This window comes from Prinia subflava, chromosome 1, assembly GCF_021018805.1.
Source record: "Prinia subflava isolate CZ2003 ecotype Zambia chromosome 1, Cam_Psub_1.2, whole genome shotgun sequence".
In the NCBI taxonomy this organism is placed as follows: Eukaryota; Metazoa; Chordata; class Aves; order Passeriformes; family Cisticolidae; genus Prinia; species Prinia subflava.
In genome coordinates, this window is record NC_086247.1 from 42,614,323 (window position 1) to 42,639,328 (window position 25,006).

General features: G+C 41.6%; 2 protein-coding genes across 5 annotated transcripts in view; one reads left to right on the top strand and one right to left on the bottom strand.

Annotated features, from left to right (window-relative positions):
- Positions 1 to 20,672, top strand: part of LOC134549129 (ethanolaminephosphotransferase 1-like) — a 58,196-nt gene extending 37,524 nt beyond the window's left edge. Inside the window, exons 6-10 of the mRNA XM_063394593.1 lie at positions 76 to 184; positions 10,306 to 10,354; positions 12,399 to 12,579; positions 15,529 to 15,711; positions 16,782 to 20,672. Coding sequence (XP_063250663.1) covers positions 76 to 184; positions 10,306 to 10,354; positions 12,399 to 12,579; positions 15,529 to 15,711; positions 16,782 to 16,847 — 588 coding nt within the window. The 3' untranslated portion in view covers positions 16,848 to 20,672. The remainder of the gene's footprint in view (positions 1 to 75; positions 185 to 10,305; positions 10,355 to 12,398; positions 12,580 to 15,528; positions 15,712 to 16,781) is intronic.
- A 141-nt stretch (positions 20,673 to 20,813) lies between these two features.
- MAPRE2 (microtubule associated protein RP/EB family member 2) overlaps positions 20,814 to 25,006 on the bottom strand; it is a 100,869-nt gene continuing 96,676 nt past the window's right edge. For all 4 annotated transcript variants that reach the window (XM_063394616.1, XM_063394624.1, XM_063394607.1 and 1 more), the window contains one exon: positions 20,814 to 23,280. In XM_063394616.1, the coding sequence (XP_063250686.1) occupies positions 23,209 to 23,280 (72 nt within the window). In that variant the 3' untranslated portion in view covers positions 20,814 to 23,208. The remainder of the gene's footprint in view (positions 23,281 to 25,006) is intronic.

A 25,006-nucleotide genomic window follows, 5' to 3' on the forward strand; every position in this document is an offset into this window, starting at 1 on the left:
TGTATTAATATGATCAGTCAAATTCTCTACCTTTAGATGTAAAGGATTGAAAATAACTTACCTTTTTTTCTGTAGGTGTTAATAGCAGCATATCTGCTTACTGGTACTGTTGGTGTGGAGGTCTGGCAGAAGCCTTTGCTGTTTGGTTATTATATTACAGATTTATTGGTTATCCTGCTTATAGGTAAGTGTCCAGATCTAAGCAAAAGTGTACTGCTTTTTAATTATTTTTATATGATATTTTTTACATTTACCTTTTTTTTAAATTTTACTCTTGTAAGTGTTGGCTATTCCAAAAATACATGAATAGAGATGATTAAAAGGGTTAATAATGGAAAAATTTTTAAGAGTAGATAATCCTGGAAAGTTTTTTCCTTGCTGAATTACCATATGCTGCACACAAATAGTATAGAAAATACCCCTTATCTGCATGTGTAGCTCAGTGCAGTGTGCTGACTAGCTGGGCTCCCAAAGTCTCAGGGACTCCTCATGTCACTCAGGTAAAATGTCACTTACATTTATGTATATTCTAAGTTTAATGTTTTGGCCTGGAGCACACTATGTTCCAAAACATGAACAGAGGGAATGAAGACATTATTTAAATAACCTTAGATGCACAACTGCAAATATGAATAAAAGCCAGGTGGTTTCTAAGTTCTTCTTTGGAATTCCTTTGCAAACAGAAGAGATTTATTTTTCATACACAGCAATAGTCTATTTGTTCATTATTTGTAGTAGTGTAGTAGTCAGTGTAGTTTGAAATGAGCATTGAATGTTTTTTGACTGCTATATCAAGACCAAGAGTAGTTCCATTTTAATGTGTTAAAAATATAGAAGTCTTAGCTGAAAATCTGTGTGTGCAAAATGTGTTGCTTGGAAGGTGAAGAAATCAGCATATGCATTTTGGAGATTTTTATGTGAGCATACAAGTGGTGAGAAGAGGGCACCAAAATACTGTTTGACCGAAACACTCCAGGCTTGCATCCCAAGAAACATCTTCTGCCCTTGAGTCGAATGGAGGACTTGGTTACAGGTGCTCACCCCGTGTCAGCTCGATAGGAGCCATTTGAGCATTTTGCACTGATGTGTGCTCTCCCTACCCTGGTCCTGTGGCAAGGGTGTCAGCAGGTACCACCTCCTGCCCCAGCACTGTTTCCCAGAACTGCCAGATTAGAAAGGACCCTGTGTTCAGGCTGTGCTTTCTAATGAGCAGTGTGTGCAAGGACATGGTTTTGTGCTTTACTCAGAGTATAAAACCAACAGTGTGTGACCAAGATTATACAGTCTTTTTCTAGTCAGACCTGATTTAGGCACTCTGAGGAAAAGAAAGAAAGGAAGGGGCAAACAACAGTGGTTGCCTTTTCAATAGTCAGTGAATTATTCACCTTTGACAGAGGTGTAGTTGAAGACAGGGAGTGATTTGTGCTCTTGAAGCAGCACTGCAAGCCCAGGGGAGATGGATGCTGGCTCACCCCAAATGGGCAGGTTAGGGCAGTGGTAGGTGCTAGCAGGGGCCAGCCCACTGAACAAGCTTGTTCTGTGCTGCACACATCAGTGCTTGGTTCCTGTCACTGAGACACATGACAGCCCATCCAGGGAGTACTCTGATGCCTTCCCTTGCACTTGGGAGGCCATGGATGAAGGTTTAATTCAAACTGTTCAACACAGTAGGAACATTTGTGGACGGGAAGCATTTCAGATCTGCAGGCGTGAGCATCCTTTTTCCTACTCTGCCAGAACCAGCTGCAAAGCAGGGTTTGATGGATGCTGCATTAACACTAGGAAGAAGTACTGCTTCTGTCTTCTGTGGTATGCTTGTATGAATGGATTTGTGAGCACAGAATAGTATTTCTTCCACCGTTGTCCCAAGCAGAGTAGGCTTAAGTAGGAGCCAAAAGGTTTCTCCAAAAATCTTGTCTCTAGTACACTATCCACAATAACTTTTGCAACTTAGTTGAAATTAACTATGGGTTTAAAGTATGCAAAATAATAGTCTTGGTTTACTCTATATTACAGAATCATCATAGTGCTTAGTAAATCTCTTAGAAACAGACACTAAATTTAAATATAAAAAAAGCAGAATTCTTCCACTAAGGGTCATGCTGGTCCAGAAAGCACTGCCATTTCACATTTGAGTCTCAGCTCAGCAGTAAGGTGGTTATCCTTGGGTAGCCTGTGTGCAGTCACGAGGGATATGTAAAGTTTTTAGAAGCTTGTGGTAAATTGCAGCACCCCACTGTGACTACAGAAAAAGTACCTGTCTAACCTACACCAAGGGCCAAGCAGCCAGGAAAATTCAATTATTCTCTCCCTTAGGGAGACTGCAGCAAGTGTGTCTTGCTCAGCCAGAACCATTTGTATCAGAGAGCCCACTCGGGCTTGCTCAGTTAAATGCCTCTGTGGCTAGTTAAAAACAAAGTGGGCCTCTGATGCCTTTTACAAGCTAGTTTCCCAGGATCCTGAGAGGAGCCATAAACCATAAATAGCTATGTTTAACTATCTGATGGCATTTAGTAGTCACTAGTGGTCCTTCTAGCACCGAACCTGTAGCTGCTTCATCAATACTTGGCATTTGTTTGGTGCTTTTACTGTCCTATACACAACAGGCGTTCAGCTGCTGAGCTTTTGCTTCTCTGAGAGCAGCTGGGCTTTAGCTCCTGCCTTCTGTGGTGGGAAGGAATCCAGATGAGATGCACAGGAGTGTTTTTCAGATGTCTTTCCTGGAGTTTTCTGGGGAAAAAAAATAACCTATGTATAACTTAGGGATGAACTCTGTGAAAGCACCTCCTCAGAGGAAGCTGGGATATCACCAGGTGACACTCACTCACTGAAAATAATGGAGCTTTTATCAGGTGCCAGAACACACAAAGATAGACATAAAAGTGCAGCAATACTGGTGTTTAGATTAGATGTTTTAGGAAAGAGAGGTTTATGTATGTTCCTGGGAACTGTCTGGCACACTGTGAACACCTGTCGAAAAGCCAAGTGTTGAGCTGCTGAGCAGTGACCTCAGAGGACTACCCTGTGAAACAGAGAAACTTTGGCATAGTACTTTATGGGAATTTGTCAGCTACCCAGCAAACATGATCCCTTAATTTTCACTGGCAGTGAATGCAATTCCGTCCTTCAGCTCCCAAACACACACCTAGCTGGATGCTGAATCAACGAGGAAGGTCCTTCCCCTATTTCCAGAGCATGTTGACCTGGCTGCTAGGCAGAAATGCCTTTTCTGTCCCAGCATGGGAGCAGACAGACCCTTTGAAAGTTATGTGCCTGTGTGCTCATCTGAAACTAATTACTTCTGCACTCACCAGGGCTCCTGTGGAAGACACTCCAAAAGCTCTCGTGGGATTTAACCATAGCATTATCTGGCTAACTAGGGTCCCTTCAAAGAGCACCACTGGGGTGAGAGCTATCATTTATTTTCACCCCTCCAGGGCATCCCAAATGCCTAACATTCGCTGTCACTGTGCTATCAGGTTGAGAGCAATATGAAATATTTACAATAGGCATTTTAAAGCAGTCAGTTCTGCACATAAATTCTAGCACCATAAATATACTGAAGACTTTGTAAGAAGATTTTCACTGACAGGTAGGCATCTGTAGTTCAGGGAGCAGCATTACTAATTGATGATGGTTTCTGTCTCACGTTGCTATTAAATCACCTGTAGGTGCATGCTCTGCATGAAGTATTTTCCATGTTTGGGACCTTCATATTTGCTCTTTATGAAGCTTTTATAATGTCTAATAAAATTGGAGTTGAGGCTACAATCCTTTCCTCGCTGGAGACATGCATCTTACTGGAAATTTCTTGTGGTATATTCCTTTGTTCAGAACTGACTGAGGGCTTGGAAGTTGTGGCTGGATGTACACAAACAAGCATAGTTAGCACATCAGCCTAATTCCTTAGGAAGGCAAGTTGGAAAAATGATGCCTGGATGCACAGTTTCCTGCTCCTTCTCAGTATTAGTTGCAACCACAAGAACAGACTCTGTGGGAAAAGGATCACTTAAGCATGGAGCAGATATGGTACAGTTCATCAGTGTGTGGCACATGAGGCAGACTATTCTGTAATCCAGACACGGTGTCATGTTTGAGTCCACTATGTGTGGTCAACAGTGCCCAGATCTGGCTACTGAAGCCTGTGGCAAACCTGAAACAAGTTTTCAAAGGGCAGGTTCCAACATGAAATGTGAATTGAGTATTAACATCTGTCAGAGATCTGAAACTTGAACTTTGTTTTAGAGATCAGGGGCCAAAGCATTCAGAATTTTTTCCTATGATGTGCATGGGTTTGGGTTCTATGCTGACTTCTACAGAGTGTTTTCCTTGAGGGTCACTCTTCCCTGTGCTACTTAAGTATATAAAATGAGGTGTGAAAGCACAAATGAACAGGTAATAGCAGCAAAGAACTAATGATGAGGCCAAGCTGTAATATTTAAAACATGCAAATTATTTGAATCCCATCACAGTGGGAAAGCAGAGTTACCCCTCTAAAACAGTGCCTTGTACTTACACTGTGCTACATCCTGTGTATCAAAGGAGGACACACAAGTCCTTGCCATGGGTGTTCATACAGCAGCCTGTCCCTTTTTCAGTGTCAGAAACTGTTTAGGAGGCCACGGTCAAATTGTGAATTGTTTCTGTCCCCTATGCAATGATAAGTCATTCCTGTAGTGATGTCCTATAGTTCCCATTGCAAAGTGGCTGATGGTTCTGCCCTAGTGATGACTTGCAGAATGATTAAACATTAAGTGCTATGTTTTCAAAATGCTATTGCTCCAACAGGCTTTGACCAGTCCTGTTTGAGAACTGTGGTTAACATGAGTTGGCTTCTACGTGTCTGTCACCAATTTAACATTTATTTAGGCATTGTTGTGACAGATTGTACGAGGCTCTGTTAAAGTAAAGGGTGTGAAATACTCACCTGTCACTTGAGATATATTTTTAAGAAGTCACTGAGTTCACGTTCGGAGCAACTCATCTGAACCAGTCAGAACAATAACCCAGAAAAGCAGAGTGTTCAAGGCCGGAGGCAGAGCAGTGTCACAGGATGCTGATCACAGGTGGGAATGAGTTTGGGGTTGTTAAGATGTGAGGAGTCATTTCAGGGGCTCTGGGAGCCCCAGGAGAAGGTCAAACAAGGGAGCTTGCCTGGCAGAGCCTTCTGGAAGCCGGCCTGGGCTTTTCAAATAAAGGCACTGTTTCTCTGGTGCTCAGTTCTTGCTGTGCCTAGAAACAGAATGATGTGTGAACAGAACTACATCAAAGAAGCATCTACATCCATAAACTAATTCTTCAGTCTGTACTAAATGCCTCTGAATGCTAATTGTTATCTTACAGCTCAGTTCAAGATAAATGCCATGTGTACTTCCTTAGACACTGAAAATAAGGTATAAAATCAACAAGCATGATAAACTCATCTCTTTTCACCAAGCATGACAAATGCATCCCTCTACAATCTTTATACTCAAGAAATACCTTAGATGCTGAGCATCCAAAGCCTACATTAACTTTGTGCATGAAGACAGTGCTTATGTTTACCTTATGTTCCCTTAATCCCTGTAAAATAATTTCACACTGTGGATTTGGGGTGTATTTTTCACCCAAATGTATTCAGACTTTACTGGCTCAATTGCATCTGCAAATTACATATTTGTTTTTTAAGGTTTTCTCCCCTCAACTACTAAGTGGTTTTAAGTTTCCCATTTTACATGCCAATAAAATACAATTTTTTTTTAGTGGACAGCTCAAAATGCAATTATATGTTTGCACAATCAATTAGAAGAGTTGTCTGCTCAAGACATGCCTGAGAAGGTCACACTGGTCCATAAAAAGCTTCTGTTCCAGTAACAAGTGCTTCTAAAATGTTGACATTTGGATGAAGCTTGCTTCCAGGCACTGATCAGTATGCTAAACATTCAGTGTGTTAAGGTATTTTCATGTGTCTAGCTGATCTAGATGTGCAAGGAATTTGGAAAAAAAACCACCATGGAAAAAGTATGTAAATATTTTCCAAGCTAATACTGAAGCCTGGATATTTTGAATCAATTTTTTCTTGTCTGGTGGCTAAAAGAGGTAAACGATAACATCCCATTTCTTTACAGCAAACATTGACTATGATGAATTATTAATCTAGAGAAGAAAGGCCAAGCAATGTACTGAAGAAGGCCATGCCGAGGTGTGGGCAATTGAAGAATGAGAGAGAAGAGTGATATATTGAATTTGTAAGCTGAAATGCAAGTACAGCTGCCTACTGTTAGGGAGTTGGTCAACTTCTGTGATAGCCCAGAAGGGCTGTACAGACCTCCACCCTGCCTCCCAAATAGGATGAATGCTCTGGGGAGTATTTTTTGAGGGGGGGAGCACAGCAGGGATGGTACTTTCCTGAACAAATTCACACAATTTGCAGTACAGTGTTCACCTAAAATTACATCCCTGCATCGCACTGTCTCATTTTTGAATTTTTAGCTATCAGGAAAGCCAGTTCTTAACAAATAAAATTTCAGTGCTTTTCTTAGGAAAGTTTGAGGATGATTCATTTGTCAGGAATGTACTAACAAAGGGGATTTAGGGTAGAAAAGGTGTGGAGAAGATAAACAGAGAAGGTTGTCCTTCCTTTGAAGCACTATAACTTGTTTAGTGGTTTAGGTGTCTTGGAGTCACTTCTTTATTGAGCAGTGTTTACAGTCTGTGAGGTTTTGTGTTTTCAGAAATGTTGCTACCTGCATCAGGCTGTTTGCTTTGTCTGAGCACCAGCACGGGGCTGCTGGGTACTGAAATAGCATTTTCTGGAACAGATAGTAGTGTCAGCAGTTTGTTTCTGGCCATACCCTCTCTTTCTCTACAATGACCAGGTCTGCATTTTGCAGAAACATCTCAATTAAATCAGGTACAGTAACTGCAGCATATCATGGAAACAACCTGTCTGCCGGTAAATCTTCAGTAGTCTTTAAATTTAATTACATGACCTTTTAAAATGCCCTCACATAATTAAAATATATTACTGCTAGTCCAAATAACATGGGTGACAAGATACCATGGTATCCACTGTGTGCTAGCTTTTAAAAATTATTATTAATTTATTCAGCTGTATCACACAACATCTTTTTGGTTTGGAATTGAATTTGAAAGCACTAAATGAAATCTAAAGTTGTCCTTAAGATTGATGGGAATTACCTTTAGATCTCTTTTATACGCATGCATATATACATATATATATATGCACACATATTTATATATATGACTGTGTATGTATCTGTGTGCTTTTATACGTACACATATTTGGAAAACAAGAGGATGCCTTCATTTCCTCACTTCTGATATGTCTTTAATCCTGAATTTCCGAATGCACTGGGATTTGTTTGTTTGTTTGTTTATGCTTATGTTAGGCATTTTGTAATATGGACAAAATAATTCCTGGTAAAGAGCTTTAAAAATGTTTATTTCTCTGAAAAGGGAGTCTACATTGTGGAACACAGAGGACTGACGATAGGATTGTACCTAAATCCGAGGATTTGGGCTTGATACTTTCAGCCTAGTGTGACACAAGAATTCCCTGTGTATCCGTGCCACCCATCTGTGCTTTGGTATTTTTGCCTTTAATCTAGGCCTGTGTTCTTACACTTGGGTCTCGGATTTTAAATCAGCTGAAGAACAGGAAAATACTAAAGAAGAAACTAAAAAATCCTGGAAGAGCAGTGTACAACTTCTAAGAACACTTGAGGAGTTCTATGTTCTATTACATGTGTTAAAAACATCGAATGCTCTGAAACTGGATTTTAAAAATGATTTTAAAACAAAATATGTACTTGTAGGACTAAGAAAAAGCCCCACGATCATCAGTTGAGCAGTGCCTGGGTGGCTGAGTGCCAGAGAGCCAGCAGTGGGTTTGCTTTCCAGGCTGCACCTTTTGTTCCTCAGAGCAGCAGGGAATGGCAGCAATGCGGATGCCGCAGTTTAGCTCCTGGGCACAAAGGGATCCTTAATGCCAATTAAAAAGCAGACTTAATGAGTACCAAAAGCAGCCCCCAAGCCAGGCCTCTTTAGTTTAAAAAAAAAAAAAATGGGAAAGCAACATGTTGAAGGAAATGATGGAATTCTGAAAATCCCATAAGAAACAGGGAAACACCCTTTGCTTTCTCTGCTGCATCTTCAGCTCTCTTGCTGTACTAAAAGCAAAGCCGTGTAAAAATACAGGGGAGTAACTGGTGGAACTGCCCCATTTGGAAAGTGCCTTTTTGCTAGCTGGGGGACTGTTTGTGGTCAGTGTGTTATTTCTAACTAAAATGGCACTTCATAAAAATAACAAATTGCTGGCAACCATTGCTCTTTGAATTCTATTTCTAGTTCTAGTCTCTATTTCTGTTCCTCTCGGTTACTTTTCTCCTAACAAATCAAACTTCAGGATTGCAGCAGGAAATTTAGATTTAACCTCAAGAGTCAATGTTTTGTCTCATGTCTGCTCTAATGTGATACAGATGTTGGAACTGCTGTACATAAGTCAAGATTTTATTGAACTAGCGCTCCCTGCCTAATAGAAAACATAGCAAACTGGAGTGCACATTAAACACAGATCACTCTGAAGGCACTAAGTGTGAATTTTAGAAATATAGTGACAAAATACTTGGGATATTACTTCAATGGCACATCCTTCAGTTGTTTGATAGGGAGTTTCTGTCATGGTAAAGAAGCAGAGCTCTTAATTGTTTTAGAAAGCAAACCCAAAAAGTAAACATGAAAAAATGCAATACCTGAAATTATTTACAGGCTGGCTTTTCTTTTTTTTTTTCCCAATTCTTTGTCTCCTTCTCTTTAGCAGATAACCAGAAAGACTGGAGAGATAGATTATCGCTTGTATCCCTTTTTACTTCTCTTTTCCAATCTTTCTGATCTGCACTATTCTTTCATGTTTAGTTTTCCTTCTCTTGAGTTGCCACTATGGCCAGGGCATGCTAAATGCTTGGGTATGTCCTTGATGAGGACTGAAAGGTAAACACTGACATTCCTCAAGGCACTGCTACATCATGTTAGGCCCAGTACAAAGTCAGCCAAAATCATTTCTTTCCTCTATTCATTTTTCCCTCCCATATTGCTAATTATGAGTTTGAAGTTTTCTACTTTTCTATACAGGCAGAGCAATGCTTCTTAAATGAAATGCTTTAGGTCAAAACCAGAAAGTTTAACACATCAGAGTGCTTTTCTTGCCCATATTAGAATAGGAATTAGGTATTAATTTAGTGCACCACACCCAAGTCTCATGCCCTGTAATAAAAAAGCTGTGCAGAAATGTGCTACCCAGAGCGATCGCCAAGCAGCAAATTGATGAGGGAAAAGCCCTCAATACACAGAAAATGGGGGGAAGAGTACAAACCAAAGAGCTCTACAGGGAATGACATAGATGAAAAAAGTCATATATATTTTCACCTAGTTAGGGCTGGCTCATGCAGTGGCTTTTTTTGTTTAAATCTCAAACTTCCACTTGTTGCTGAAAGTCTTCTGTGATTCTTGGGTGGACCAGCGTGTTTTGCATGTGGGTGTTAGAGGGGTACAGCTGGGTGTCCAGGCAGCTCAGGGCTGCTGGCAGCTGTGTTGATAACACCAGCAGCAGTGCAGGGAGACACAGCCTTAGCAAAGGCAAAACCCTTGTGCTTTGTGGGTTAAATCTGAGCTCCAGAAACACCACAGTTGTGTTACAGAAGAAGTTATAAACCCCCACTTGTTCAAATGATGGACATGTCATGAAAATTAATTCATTTAAGCTACTGTGTTATCAAAACAGATAATTTAAAATTAATTCATTTAAGCTACTATATTATCAAAACAGATCATTAGTAGACCCTTAATATTTTGAACTATAAACTCATTTCCCCAGTAATGTGAACAGCTCAGCTTGAAGTTTATTGTCTTTCTATATTCCACTGTAAGGCTTTTGGTGTTAAGACTTGGATTTTTCTAGATAAACAGCAGCTCCTAAAAAGTAGGGCTGTCCTGGGTCCAGCAGAGAGACCTGTATTAAAAATACGTGCTCCTATCTATTAGCTGCATCAGAATTTTTGTTAAAAATTCTGGTCTTGCCATTCATTACACAGGAAATTAAGTACCAGCAACTATTTATAGCAGCTAGCTTTTGGAAAAAAAGAAGACAGTTTTATTATTGCCTAAAGCCCCCAAACTCAGGTCATATCCTGTAAGGAGTACAGGGATACCGAATCATTTTTAGAAAGCACGCTAGGTCTGTTATCATGTGTAAAAAACTCTGAGGTCATCAGTGTCAAATTACATATTAATGTTTTTCTCTTCCAGTCTTCAGTTTGTTTCTATCATTTCCACAAACACTATACAACATTCACAGGTAAGTTAATTAACATTAAATAAGTTCTATCACCTCCTATTTGATTCTGTACATTTATATTTATTTTTAGTTTTATTTATTGTATATTGTAATTTACAAATACATGTAATGCTTGAAGTAGCCTAGCTTCTTTCATCCAGATGCTGTTCTAACAAAGTAGCAAAAGGTTTTTCAGGTTAGTTTTCAGAATCTGACTGGTTTCTTTTTCATGTTTACAACTCTCTCCTTTTCCTTTCACTTGCTGTTCTCCAGGCAGTCTTACAGCGGTCCTGCACAGTAAACTGATAAAGGCTCTGTAGTAAAAACCACTGCATTTTATTTGCAATCAAATGTGATTTGTAACTTCTGCCTGTGCTGGGTGGAATTCTGTAGCTGACCATCCTGCACTCTGTGAAGTACTTAATTGTCTTCCTGGTCCTTCTGTAAAACTCTCCTCTGTATGAAGTCTGCAGATAATTGCTATCAGATGTAAGCTAGGCAGGTGGCAAGCTGTGATTACATCTAAGAACTGGCTTGCTGCACCCAGGAATTTTATACACGGTTGGTTTATACTCCAATGGCCTATTTTTATTAATGCCGCCTGCCTTACACTGGTATTTGCTAGCTCATTTCACTCATCTGTCACTTCAGGTCTCTCAGGTTCTAAGTGTCCTGGAGGAAGGACTGTCACTGCCCGTCTTCAGGAATTAGTGGAAATTTACATTAACATTTAAATTTTGAAGAGATAATAAGACAACGTTGCACCTGTCCTCTACAGCCCTTTTTGTGTGGTGGTACTCAGTGCAGTTACCAAAGGCATGCACAGCCCCAGGCCTGGGCAGGAAGCCTGGAGAGTTGGGAGGTGTGGGGCAGGAAAGGCTGAGGACCTGTGCAAGGCGGGGCTGTGGGGCAGCGGGCTGGGAACCAGCCATGCAAGGAAATCTGCTTTGGGGGTGACAGAGGAGGAGGGAAGCACCTTGTGCCTGGCAGCAGCAGCTTTTACCCCAAAGGACAGTGAAGGTTTGGTTTCCTTCCTTTCCTGTCAGGACTTTTGTTTAGTGTTTTCCTTTTCAAGTCATCACTTGACATAGTTCCTCTCAATCCTTCCTCTGGGTTTATCATTTCTCTGAAGAGAAGAGCACAAAAATTTGAAACTACCAGTCAGGCTTGCTTGAATGATGCATGCACAAGCTCTTTGGTGAAGGATTTGAGTTCTCCAGCCATCTCCTCTCTTTCTTCATCCTGATGCCTGTTCTCAGTTGTTATTTTAGGAGCAGATTATTCCTTTTTGGCATGAGAAAGATATTTCTTGGATTTTTGTCTAGCTGCTTCTATAAATACATATGTTCAAAGATTTTAAACAGGACATTTCCCAGTACATTTCAAACACAGAACTGCTCTTCTGAACTAGCTGTATGAAGGAATTGTTTAGTCATACTTATCACAGAGTTACCATTTCCCTAGCTGACAGAAAATGCAATCATTTACTACCTTTAAAAAACAGCTTAGAATACCCAAGAAAACACAATGCATCATTAATTTTCCTGTACTCCATTTAGCCAAAAAGCTTCCCCTTTAGTCTAAAGTACCTAAATCCTAATGTACAGAATTGTCAAGCAACATCACCTCCAGACCTAAACAACAGCAATACCTGCCAGCAATGTGCTTGACTCTGCTGCTACTGAAAACGTGGGGGTGTATTGACTGAAATAAGATTATGCCTCATGTTAGAAGCTTCATCCTCTAAAGCCATGTATTTTGAATTCCCAGCATGTCTGCATACTTGAGAGTACTGCAGCTCACTTCGTGTGAGTTCACTGGTCCATTGCCAGACAATGGTGAGCAAGTGAAGCTGATCAGGAACTGTGTGGATAAATCAATATAATTTAACCCCAGAAACAAATGTTACTTGGGTATACTACAATTTCTTGTAAAATGTCTGATATCTAGTACATTTACACTGGTTGCAAGATGAATTCTTGGGCTGTTTGGTCTAGAGTTTGAAGTTACTGTGTAGGAATGGATAAACTTACTTTCTCTACAACAGTATTGTATTTATTTCCAGAGCACATTTAAAGAAGACACTGAAGAATGATTCTCTGTATGAAGGACTGCTACCTCTTGTATCACCTCTGTTGCTGTTCGCTCTTCTTACAGTCTGGGTGGTTTTATCTCCAAGCAACATATTAGAAAAGCAACCCAGACTGTTTTTATGGATGGTTGGGGTTACTTTCTCAAATGTTATTGTAAGTATATTTGAGGTGGTGGTATTATTTAGAGATAGCTTTCTATTTTTCTGTGAATAAGCAGAAGGGAGCAGAAAAGGTAGCTAAAATCAGCAGAGTTACACAGCTCTTCTACTTCTGGGTTACACTCTGTCTCATAAAAATACACCACATGTGTCTGGACACTTAGAGTACTGAAATACCTCCTCTGCCACAGTGTAACACTTTTATGAGGATTCTGGTTTGTTTTCTGAGGGCTTATGAAAACCCTAGGTATGCTTTACTTCCAGAAATACAACAGATACTCTCCAACATTCAGGCAGAACTGTGGATTTGTCAAAGTAAAAGAAAGGTCAACACTGGCAGAGGTTTACTGGCAAGAGTGAAAGGCTTGTTGCTTTCCCCTGCTCGTGTGTCCATTACTGTGCATGCATTCCTGTGTCCTGCAGTTCAGCTGACCCTTCACCATTTAGAAAAAGGCTGTACCACTGACAGTGTGTGTCAGGGAAAGCTGTGAGGAGCTGCAGGGGCCTCGTGATGGCTCTCTGCTCACAGAATAGTTTCTCCTGTACCACACCATGGTGACCAGTTTCCCCCTTTAATTCCCAAGAGACAACACAAACCCCTGTGCAGTTCCAGCAGGGGCTGCCAGTGGTGCTGAGCCCTGCAGGTAACCCGGGGCTTTCTTCTCTGGGAGAAGCCAGGAGAGCAGCCAAGCAGAAAGGTGTTCTTGCATGTCAGCAAAAATACCCCAGAGGATAGTGACTAGTGTCACCTGAGGAAAACAGTCTCCTCCACCATCTAAAATCTTGCCATTGAGCAATACCATATCCAGTTTAAAAAGTGAAAGGCTAGAGGTGCCTTGCGCTATGAAACACATCTTCAAAAATGTGAGGTTTCAAATAGAAAGCATAGCCCTTTAGGAATCTGAATTCAGGAATGGAAAAATTATAATTGTGATTTTTTTAGATGTATCCTATAAAATGTACATTTCTGAGGGTCACAAATCAAATGGTTTCATCTTACAGACTTAATCTCACAAAAATGAGTTGATTTTCAGATGTGTAAGTTTTATTGTATGCATTATTCTTTACCTAATCTAGCCCTTTTTCTTAAGAGAATGGTGAAGATTCCAAAATGAGAAACACAATTGCTTCATGCCAGTAGGGAAAATGCTTTCAGAGTTTGGCAGATGGCACGTTCTGCACATATATCTTAACCAACCAAGAGTGATTTTGCTTGCAGAAGACAAATAGTAAGGCAAACAAGGAGTTTCTTTACAGTCTGCAGTTTATCAGACACTGAGTACAATATATATTCTTCATGCTTTGTTTTCTCTTTTCCCAAAACATACACTGCAGTGTTGGAGGCTCGTGTGAATTAAAAATGCATGCAGGTTAGCTGAAAATTTTAACATTTCAAAAGCAAGCATTAAAAATGTATGGGTGTTAGCTGGAATTTGTAACATTATAAAGTTGAAAATCAAGCCTGCATTTGGTTTCACCTCTTCTGGTCCCTTAGACGTGTTTCCTTCAGCATCAGAGGAAGGCCTGTCATGGCAATGCTTTTCTTCTCTACGATAGCCTGACACATTGGGTTTCCATTAGCTGTTCTGCAGACCACAAACTGCAGACCATGTTTCTCTACCTGCCATTCCAGTTCCAGTATCTGGAACTTCTCATGCCTTTGACCATGTATTTGGTCACCCAAATATATAAGTATAATAATGGTTTAAAACAATGTGAAATCCAACCTATGGTCAGGTTCAGTTATGCAGCCAGAAAAATTACAGCTTATAGATTGTTTTAGCAATTTCTGATGATACTCTCTGCAATGATTCCCAAAGGACTCATAAAACCAGTGTTATTAAAAAAGATTCACAGTCAATACTGCGAATGTAAGTGAAAATATTAACACTAGGTACAAAGGCTTACTTCTTCTACTATTCGAAGTTAATTATTTTTTCATGGTTTATTTTTGTACTCTTCAGCTTCCACAGCACAGGCAGTAAAGCCAGTATTTCTTTCCTATGGTCAGACTCCTACTGCTGCTGTCATAAGATTTCAGGCACTGCACAGGGAATGAGTTTTTCATTCTTCTGCTGTTTTCAGGATACATAAAATCTATTTTTAACCACATTTCAATTCTGAGTGAAACTTAAATCAATAAAATATTTCAGATGTGCCTAAATTCCTTTTCTTTTTTATAACAGGCATGGTATATATGAGACACATTTCTTAAGGAGCCTAAATCAGACAAAACACTTTGGTGTGCTCAATTGCTTTTAAAATACTGAATTTCAAGTGAATTCATCTCATTATATTTTCAGAACTCGCTAGAATTAAGCTAATTGCCTTCAGTTAAACCATGCACCATGTATTCATTTTTACTGCCATTCTGAGTGGGATCCCTTTTTCTGGGCCCCCAGCTACATCTCCAGGGAGCCCACTGCCTTGATCGAGCCAATTGGTGTTTTAGTACATAAAGGAGTTCTAGAAAAGAAAAACAGGATGTGAAAATGTCATATATTGTCTTCCCTCCCTTCTATACAATGAACCAGAAGATATTTCTGTCAGGCCGTGTGATTAAAATACCAGCACACTCTCCCAGTGATTAAGTGGTGGCACATTTGATTTGGGATCACAGCTTCAGGAGCCTCTGTGAAATCATAAGGTGGCAAACAAATTCCCTTTTTGTGAAGATGTGCTTCCACTTACCAAGTGTTTCAAAACCCTGTCTCCAGAAAAGGAGACATTACATTATTACAACTGAAAAGTCATAATAATGTCCTCTAGGACCCAGTGAGGCAGGCAGGTGTGTACCTATAGCAGCCTCCTCACCAGAAACAAGCCCCATCTTGAACTGTAGCGCTGTTCCCCTCACGCAAAGCAACCCGCGGAGACAATGGCAGCGCTTCTGCTGAGCCCCTGGGGCTGGCCCAGCGCTGCTCACCGGCCCTTGTGCTCCCAGTGCAGGGTGATCGTCTGCCAGATGAGCAGCTCGCGGCCGCAGCTCCTCCACTGGTTCCTGTGCCCGCTGGCGCCGCTAGTGGCGGCGGCGGCCTGCGGCCTGCTGGGCCGCGCCGAGGAGGCGGCTCTCGGCGTCTTCACCGCCCTGGTCACGGCTGCACACCTGCACTACGGCGTCTGCGTGGTGAGCACAGCCCTCAGAAACGCTTTCTGCTTCTCTGGGACTCTGAAGGTTTATGTTTTGGGGTTTGTTTTTAGTCCTGCGTGTTGTTTTATTTAGTCTAAAGTTTTTTTTAAAAAATCAGTTTATTGCAGGTAATGCCTTTTTTGCAAGTGCAGCAACTTCAGTGACTTGAATTATTCCAACGTAGCCAACTGGTTCTGGCTTTAAACCCATCAGAATTAGAATATTTATAGACTGGTTTTATGTAGACCCATGCTTCCAGGCCTCTTTTTTTTTTCTGCCTTTCTTCTTCCTAAGGTCACTTGACTGAAAAGATAGGAAGGTAAAATGCAAAGTGACATAAATAGAAATAATAAAATAAGGTCAACTTTGCTTTGAATCTGCAGGCAAAAGAGCTGTCCCAATTTTTTCTTGGCCCTCTGCTAGCATCTCTCAAGCTGGTGACGTGAATAGTTTTCCAGTTCATTCAATCTTACCAGCACATTTTTGTGTCTGCTAGATCTCAGTCTTGTCATTGTCATCTGAACTACTGCTTAAATTTTTACTTTGTTGATGCCCACTTTTCTAAATTATCAAATGAACCTTTAGCAACTGTTTTAATGGCTTTAGCTTTTATATAAAACACCTTGCCTGGCAAAGGTCTCATTTCAGAGGGAGCTGGTCAGCATTCTTTATTTGGGCCACACCATTGGGATGTTAGGATTTTTCTTTGAAAGCAGCCCTTTGTCAGCAGACATTGGTGGCGTAGTAGAGTCTACCCAGCATCGACATGGGCCTGTTGGTGGGGGTCAGAATGGAAATCCCTGGTCAAAATTCACAATTGACTGAGGGGCCCAGGTCCATCACAGCTTATGTCACCTGTGGATCTTAACTTCCCAGCAGTGTGTTGCAAGAGGAGTGTAAGGAAAGCAGCTCTCTTGTTTGAACACTTACAGATCCCTGTGTACTCACAGATCCCCAAGTACGTGAGGACTGTGGTTGGGTCCTCCCCTTTCTTACTGGGAGAGGAGAGGCAGTGAATTGTGAAGCACATACAGAACAGGTTGCTAATCTCTGCGATTTCTCTTTAGGGTAGGCAGCTGAGTGAGCACTTGAACATTTACATCTTTTCCCTGAAGAAACGCGTCCAAGAGTGAACACCTGCACAACGATCACTGTAACACTTGACATGGAGATCTGCAGCTCTTCTGATGTGATAAATAGTTGGAACGAATCCGATTAAAATAACCAAAGAATAGCATAGTACAGATATCTGAACCACTGCGACAATGAGCTATGCAGGCAGGCAGATGCTTCATCTCAGAGGAAGATGCCTGTCCAGCAGAGAACTTTACCAAGTTGTTCTGTCAATATTTATTCTTTTTACCAAGCCATGTTATTTGCCTCTTTTTTGTCTTCCTCCTCCTTACCACTGTGTCCAAAGTCCTGGATAAATCCATGCTGCGTTACACAAGATCTTTGGTGGTTTACAACCAGCACTGGTTTTGCCCAGCCTAGTCACCAGTGGGACCCCAGCAGTGCAAACCCTCCCTGTACATCCTTCCCACTCAGACATCTGTGCCTGCTTCATTTGCCGTATTTATTTTCTCACAACTCATTTCTTCCACACGACCTCCTGAAAGGCTTATGCACATTCAGGCTTTTCCTCACCTCATACGAATGTGTGAAGACAAGAGAATGAGCTCAGAAAGCTATGGGGAGTGTAAAGTGTTTCTGAAATGTACAGTTTTTCCCCCATTCTCAGCATTAAGATGAGTCTCAGCTGACCTGTCAGAAATGCAGGCTTAATACAGCAGCAGCTGGCCCTTCTATTTATTAAGCATGTTGTTTATATTTCAGTAGCAACAAACAATATAGCCTACAAAGGTAAACAGCTGAAAATAAATTTGACCAGCAAACCTTCAAAGATTTGCATATTTCTCTTCAAAACTAGTTTCAGTCCAACATCATCTACCAGTGCGAAATGCTAAACAACTCATTATTTGCCTGTGTGCTGGAAACAAATTCTTGTGGCTTTAGAAGATGTCATAGGAAAAAGAAACAAGAATTTTTTTTTAAACATTACATGTTTGCATGCAGATGTAAACTGCTCCCTTCATCTATAATACACGTGGGTTTTCAGTGTGCCTTGGAGGAGGGAGTAAGAATTTGAGTTTCATCTCTTTTCATATGCTGCCCTAGCCAGAGGGCTTTTGTGGCCTTGAAGCACTAATTAAACAATCTGTCCACTTCCCCAAGGTAAGCACAGAGGGATGTGATTGACAGCCTGGCAGCTTTATTAACTATTTAACCATCTCACTTGCCAGAAGCCAGGTGGAAGTGCAGTTTTTGAGCTGCTGACCTGAGTCTGAAGTTCATCCTTTTCCATTCTAGACTGTTTCTGTGGGTTTATCACTAGTCTGATCATTTCCCCCCCCCAGTTAACTTACCCTTACATCAGTAGCTCCTATTTTCAGCTGAGCACTGGCAAGTTGTTATGAGCAGCTTCAGCTTAAGCTGGTCCTGCCTGTTACAGCAGCTGCCCTACCACAACACCAGCAAGGCTGATCTCCCCAGGCAGCCCTTACCACAGGCACCAGGGGACAAGCCTGCACATCTGCCTCCCCTCTTCACAAAGCAGAAATACTGGAAAGTTCCTTCAGGTTTGAAAGAATCCATGTTCTGCTTCCCACACAAGCACACTGAGGGTCCCAGCCCATAAACGAACACCAGATGAGCCAGAGCTGAGGCAGCTCCAGGTGTGAGCTGGGCAGAGGGGACAGGCCATGCTGCAGTGCTGAGCCAGAGGTTTTGCCACGAGCTGGGCAGGGAAGGGAGGATGTCCTCCCTTGGTGCAGCTCCAAGAGACGTCTCCCAGCCTTCCTTGCCACCGGTGCAGCAGCCATGGCCTTACCCTGTGCGATGCCCAGGGAGCACAGGGCCTCCACAGAGGCTTCCTAACTGCCCAAGCACTCCCCTGGGCTAAGTCTCAAGGCTCTCTATTTGATGAGGTTTGCCAACAAAGGCAGTTCTGACTGAGTGATGAGTTTGATGTTGCTGCGTGCACCCAGCAGTCTCAACGTTTGATGAAGTTAAATACTACATTCAGTACCTCATACACTGCCACAAAAGTCCCACCTGCTTTATAAAGGCAGTTTGTATTTCACCTTTCCATCACAAGTATTGAGGAAATTCTGGTGAGAAAAGAATTAGGATACAACAAACAAATTAACTCCAAATTGAATGTGGTTGTACTGGAGAAACTCTGTGGACAGGCTTCCTTTTTCCATCTGTCTTGCACTTATTTAGGAAACAGCTGGAAAGAAGTCATAGACACAGTGCAATTTGATGCACTGGAATGGAGTATTTTGAAATATTCATTAAATGGCATAAAACTTGAACTACCACAACCTGCCTGCACTTGTATCTTTCTAAAGAGAAACTAAGTATCACTTTTAAAGGATGTGAATCTCTGGCCAGTTTTTTCACCTTCTATATGAAAACATGGCAAATAACTTTCCTCTTTAAAGCAATTTGTCACTACAATCTGTATAAAGACAAATGTAAAAAGCTATCATGTATTGCACAGTGTATATATTGAATTATTAGCCATCATAGATGGCAACAGGTTCAATGAATAGGAAGAAAAATTCTTTTGCTCACAGGGCTGTATGGTATGTATGTATGTAAGGTCACAGATTTATTTTGCTAAGTCAGGTATGTAGATGACCTAACAGTCTAACAATAAATTTTTTTTTGGCCACATTATGGCAGAAAGTTTTCAACTATCTGAACTGGAAAATACGTAATTTTTTTTTATGCTTTAGAGCATTTGCACTAACCCAAGGACATGCCTTCCCCCTGGTCTTATGAAAAGCAACTAAACAAGAGCTGCTCTGCTTGGTTTGAATGCCTGGGTTGAACTGGGCTCCTGTGGTCCCTGCTTCATCCTCTCCTCCTCTGTCAGAGGCCCAGGGATAGCTGGAGCAGCAGGATGCAGGCTGGGGCTCACAACAGGGTCACTTCAACACAGAAGAAAAGGGTCCTGACCCAGGGCTCAGAACTCCTACACTTGAGCAGCAACTGTTGCAGCTACAACAGACCAGACCGTGAGAACTACAATGAATTTTGCCCCTTCTCTCCCCACAACACCTCATACTTTAATCTAAAATCTAGGTGGCTTTTAGGTACTGCATAGAAGATTCACCCCTGAATACCTGGCCACTGTGAGGATGCCCACTGGGAGCTTTGGTACCTTTCTATAGTGCTCTCTGCCTCCTGGCTGCTGACAGTTTTGCTTTGGACTGATACCCAAGGGAGTTGGCACTCCAAAATCTGAAAGCATTTACCATAAAGAAAAATGTGCTGTTTACATGCACATAAATACATGCATTTTCTGGTTTGATTCATAAAAGGGAATACAGTTGCTGAGCTCTTGGGGAAACAGATGCTATCCACACACACAGGATAAGTGAACTTCTGGGTTTCTAAAGCAGCTGTCTTTTTCTTCCTGCTCCCATATGCAGCCCCTGATAGTCAAAAATATGTATTTAATCCAGGAGATTATTATTTTAGAATGTTCCGAATAGTCTCTAGAGCTAGACAGATTTTAACATATATTTTTTTATTAAATATGTAAAAAGATAAACGCAAGTCAAGTTATTCACATATTCAGACAAAAATCTACTCTATCATGCGACAGTTTGTGGATAATGTAAAATGACTGATACATCTGAATAAGACTTTTTTTGTATCTATTATGCCATTACTTATCTATTTATAATTAACAATACATATGTTTACATTCCTTTCAGTTTACATTTAATATATAACCAAAGCTTTATGGTGTGCTATTTAGTAAAGGTAATTACAAATGCATATTAAAACCATAACAGAAGAATGGGTTACTCACAGGGGGTGGGGGGGAAGGACAACTCTTTCCCCTTTCAGAACACTGCTCTCCCCTCAGCACAGCCACATTTCTGGTGCCCCCAAAGAATTTCACTGCCCTGGCTCCCTACATCAGTCACTCCCCCCTTGATACAAGCAGTGAGAGGGCTATGGTCCTCAGATCAGGAACAGGGTACAAGGAATTTTCAGGAAACCAAGTTCAGCTTTTTTAATTTCTTTTTTTTTTTTTTTTTTTAGTATGTGCTTCAAAAGAGAGAAAAGAAGAGAGGCACAACTGCCTAGCTATGAACTGTCTGGGGAGCTCAGCAACCCCAACCATTTGCAGTTTCAGAAAAATGTTTTCCCTTGAAGTGCTCTCCATGCACCTGCTCAAGTATTGGCAGAAGGATGAACTCCTGAAGCTGAAACATGCTGATGAAATTAAGTTTGTAGCCTGATCCCAAACTCTTTGCCCCATTCTGAGATCCCATAAAGGTTAAAGGACATTCTGGAGTCTGGAAAAAAACATTAGTAACTGCTCTTCAACAGTATTATGAAGAACTACTGTTTATTACAATGACAATTGTAATAAGTACATATGTTCTAATAAACACAAATACAACAAAAATGACAATTCCTCCATTTGTGGTGATTCTTGGAAATAACTGTTTTGGAATAAACACGATTTTATAAACCAGACCTTATTTGTAACCAATTGAAACGGGAGAGGAAAGTGCTGGCCTGCAGGTTGCAGTACTTTGCTTCCATCACTGGGTAGGATGTGAGGTCAATACTGGGTGCAGGGCTGGGAAAACTTCAGCCTGCAGGGTCCAGAAACTCTTCTGCTGTGCAGGGGGAGGATCAAGGAACTGGAAATACCTGTTCTGGTGCTCAACAGCATTTTATATATTGTCGGTGGTGCAACACAACAGCAGGGTTCTCACATTTAACTAAGAGCCACTTAGCTGCAGAAGATTGATTAGGAATGGAAAACTGCATGTGCATGTGTGTGTGCCTGGGGGCTGACTCATTGGAAACCTTTCTATGGAAGCATAAGCTGGGGACCTAACGCTTTAGGAGCCTATGAATGCCTAAAATGATTTATCTGTCCAGTAGGCTGTGGAGTTTTTCAGTTAATGCCAATTGGGATGGGACTTCCACGTACCTGCTAAATCAGCACAACAAACCAGAATTCAGAAAATGAAGTGAGAGACCAAGAATACCAGGCATTAAATAACCAGAGAGACTACCATGCACAGTGGTAGGAGAAGAACAAGGAATGCTTTTTATACTTCAAGATACCTGTGTTTATAAAATACCACCATTTAGAACAGGGCCATGGGACCAAACTGGAAGGGAACACTCCCACTGCAGACATCTCCAGTGCACACATGGTTCTGCAGCACACTGGCCTTGAAGGAGGAAGGTCAGCCAAATGCAGAACCAGTTCTGTGCCCTCAGTCAGATGGTCCCTTCTGTTGCGCCCTGTCTCCAGGACTCCTCACTGCTTTTCCATGCTTTAGAAGCAGCCTTAAACCTGTGAAGTGTCCACCACCCACTTACAGGGGAGTTTGGGGTATGGTTCAGGGCCAGTGCTGTTGATGTTTTCCCCCATACTTTGCACTAGTGACAAAATTTTTGTCTTCTATACATGCATGGCTGGGGCAGTGGAAGGGGGAAGGAAAGTGGAAATAAATGGCTGGCCTACTTTCTCCTTTTCTGAGAGGTGGGAAGCCAAGGATGATGGTAGAGACTGTGTCCTGCAGCTATGCTTGTGTCAAGGAGATTTCTCTCCTCCCTCAGCACTGAGCTCTGCAAAGGTATAGCTGCAGCTGGAGGCTGGGACTGGATTCCTCAGAAAGGAAGAAAAGCTGGGAAATGTCCATTGACTAGTTAGGAAACTGGGAGTGTTTGCAAAAAGCTTAAGTCTTAAGGATGTCTGTTCCTCCAGAAATCAGCCAAAAAACATACCATGCAGCTTCCTAACAAGCTTCCTAACACAGGGGTTAAATCTCCCAGTGAAACAGAGGCTCTGCCTTCCACGTGTGAAGGCAGGGAAGGAATAAATGTGAGCAACAGAAGCGTTTTCCTCCACAACACAACCTCATCGTTATGGCTTGAGTATGACATCCACTGTTATCCCTTTATTTCAACTGTTTGGCCAAATTGATGCCCCAAGGCAGATGTACTAGAAAATGCAAAAGCACCACAAAGTGAGAGACACAGCTAGTGGTACAGAACTCCTTGCCACACAAAATGCCAATATAAATATGTTAGAACAAGTTACAAGTGTATCATACTTAAGACAAAAAAAAGAAAAAAAATAAATATATATATTTTCAAAGAGCAGAACGAATCTCAAGCAGCCAAGTGGTGACGTTGCAGTGATGTACAGTAGGTGATGTAGCCCTACAACCTCTTGGGAAGATACACTGAAAGAAGACGTCTGCAAATGCATCTTGGCAAAGTATTGGTACAGAATGCAGGGGTTGGCTGGCACTCACTATGGTACATAAATGTTAATGGCAGACTGGGAGTGAATTGATTTCAAGTTTGAGGCCGCACATGTTCCATTCTCCAGAAGAAAGTTCTCACACAAAACGAAAATTGTCAGAGATGCTGCGTGAGTCAGTACTCATCCTGCTGCTGGGGCTGTTCATGGACTTGCTCTTCACCTTCATGCTCATCTGTGTGGCTCTCCTGTAGGGAGAAAAAGATCCCAAAACACTCTTCAGCAGAAAGCATTCCTCATGCAATCTTGTCCCATGGTGCTCACTCTAGCATAAAACTTAACAATTTTCATGCAAGAAAGTACAAAATGAGCTGTTACCTGAGGAAAGCAGCATCTCATAATATTACATTAAAATGTACTTACTTTACTTCTAATTGAGGGATATGCAGTACTGGTATTTTCCTAGAAAAAATGTCAGCTTTCAACATCACTATCTGTTATCTGTTCTGGTGAGTGAGCATTTGGAATAGTTAGATAGTGATATGCCAACAGTCAGATGCTGGCCACAGCATCCTGATGTCCTCCCATTTTCAGCTTGTCCAAGGTTTTCTGAACCTGTCTGCTGTAGTTTTCACACAATTTTCTCTCAACATTTAGATCACTAAATGGACAAGACACTTTTACTATCACCTGCTTTAAAAATTCAACACAGCCTCCTTCTTGAGGTCAGGCATATTACTTTCCCAAAATGATGCTAACTTCCACAGACTTGCAAACACAATATTTTGGGGAGGCTGGGGGGAAGAGCCCCATATTCACTGACTTACAGAGCTACTATAAAAAGCACTAATTACTAAATAATCGCTTTCCATTGTTTTTATGCACAGTATTATCCACAGCTGTCTCTCTGAATATATATTGCCACTGGAAGATGAATCCCTGACACAAGGAAAGGCTGTATCCTCACTGCAGGTGACACCAGTCCTGAACAACTTTCAAATTAGAGGCAACAGGCCTAGTATCCTGAGTTGACCTCAGTGTTATCTGAGCTCAAAAACTCCGGCTGACTTTTAGAGCATCCCTTCTGGACTGCCATTAAGCACAGCTGCATTTACAGCTTTCCTCTCAAGTGCTTTCCATCTTTCCACAGCACGGTTCACTGACGAGATCCTTCTCGTGTGTGCTCTGCCCTGCATTAGTACCGCTGCGCCGTAGGCAGCTCCAAAGGAAAACACTTTTCCAAGACACTGAGCTGCCATTCAAAAATCCAGCATCCCCAGTGGGCTACCTCTGCAGAACTCGCCTGGCTCCTTAACTTTTGTTAGAAGCAAGTGGCTGGAACAACAAACTTTAATGAATTGCTACTGCTAAGTTTTCAAATTTGAGGCAAAAATCAGAAGAAAAGGAAGGCCATCATTTTAGTTTCCCCACAATAGTCCAGAGCAGCTTTTGAAACAAGCAAATTCCCTTATGGCAATAAAATATTTATCTAAAGGACAAAAGCAGAAGAAGGTTCCTAACATTTGCTGATACAATGCAAAGAGTCATCTGTTTACCATAGATAGAAACAGCCCAATTTCAATTGAAAGCAAGCTCTTTATCACTCAGGTGCCATTTTCAGGTAGAAGTCACACATCAGTCAGGGCAGCTGAAGTTAAGCACAGCTTGGCCCCTTGGGGAAAATGATGCCCTTATTACATACAGTAGGTACATCATGTCAAAACACTTTTGTGAGCAGTACCTAAAAACTGCAGCTCCAGTGAAGGGCTGCAAGGGTGCAGGATGTGCAGAGAACAGGAGGAGCTGACAGCTGGGAGAACGTGACCCTGGCCTGCGGGGTGAGAAAACCCAAGCTGCTTTAGCTGCAGTGAGTGATGCTGCCTTAACCCCATCTGTCCTGAGCCTCCTTCTGTGCTGAGGTGACCTGCTCTGGCATGCACATGTTCCACAGGCCCCGTGGATGATGACTTTATG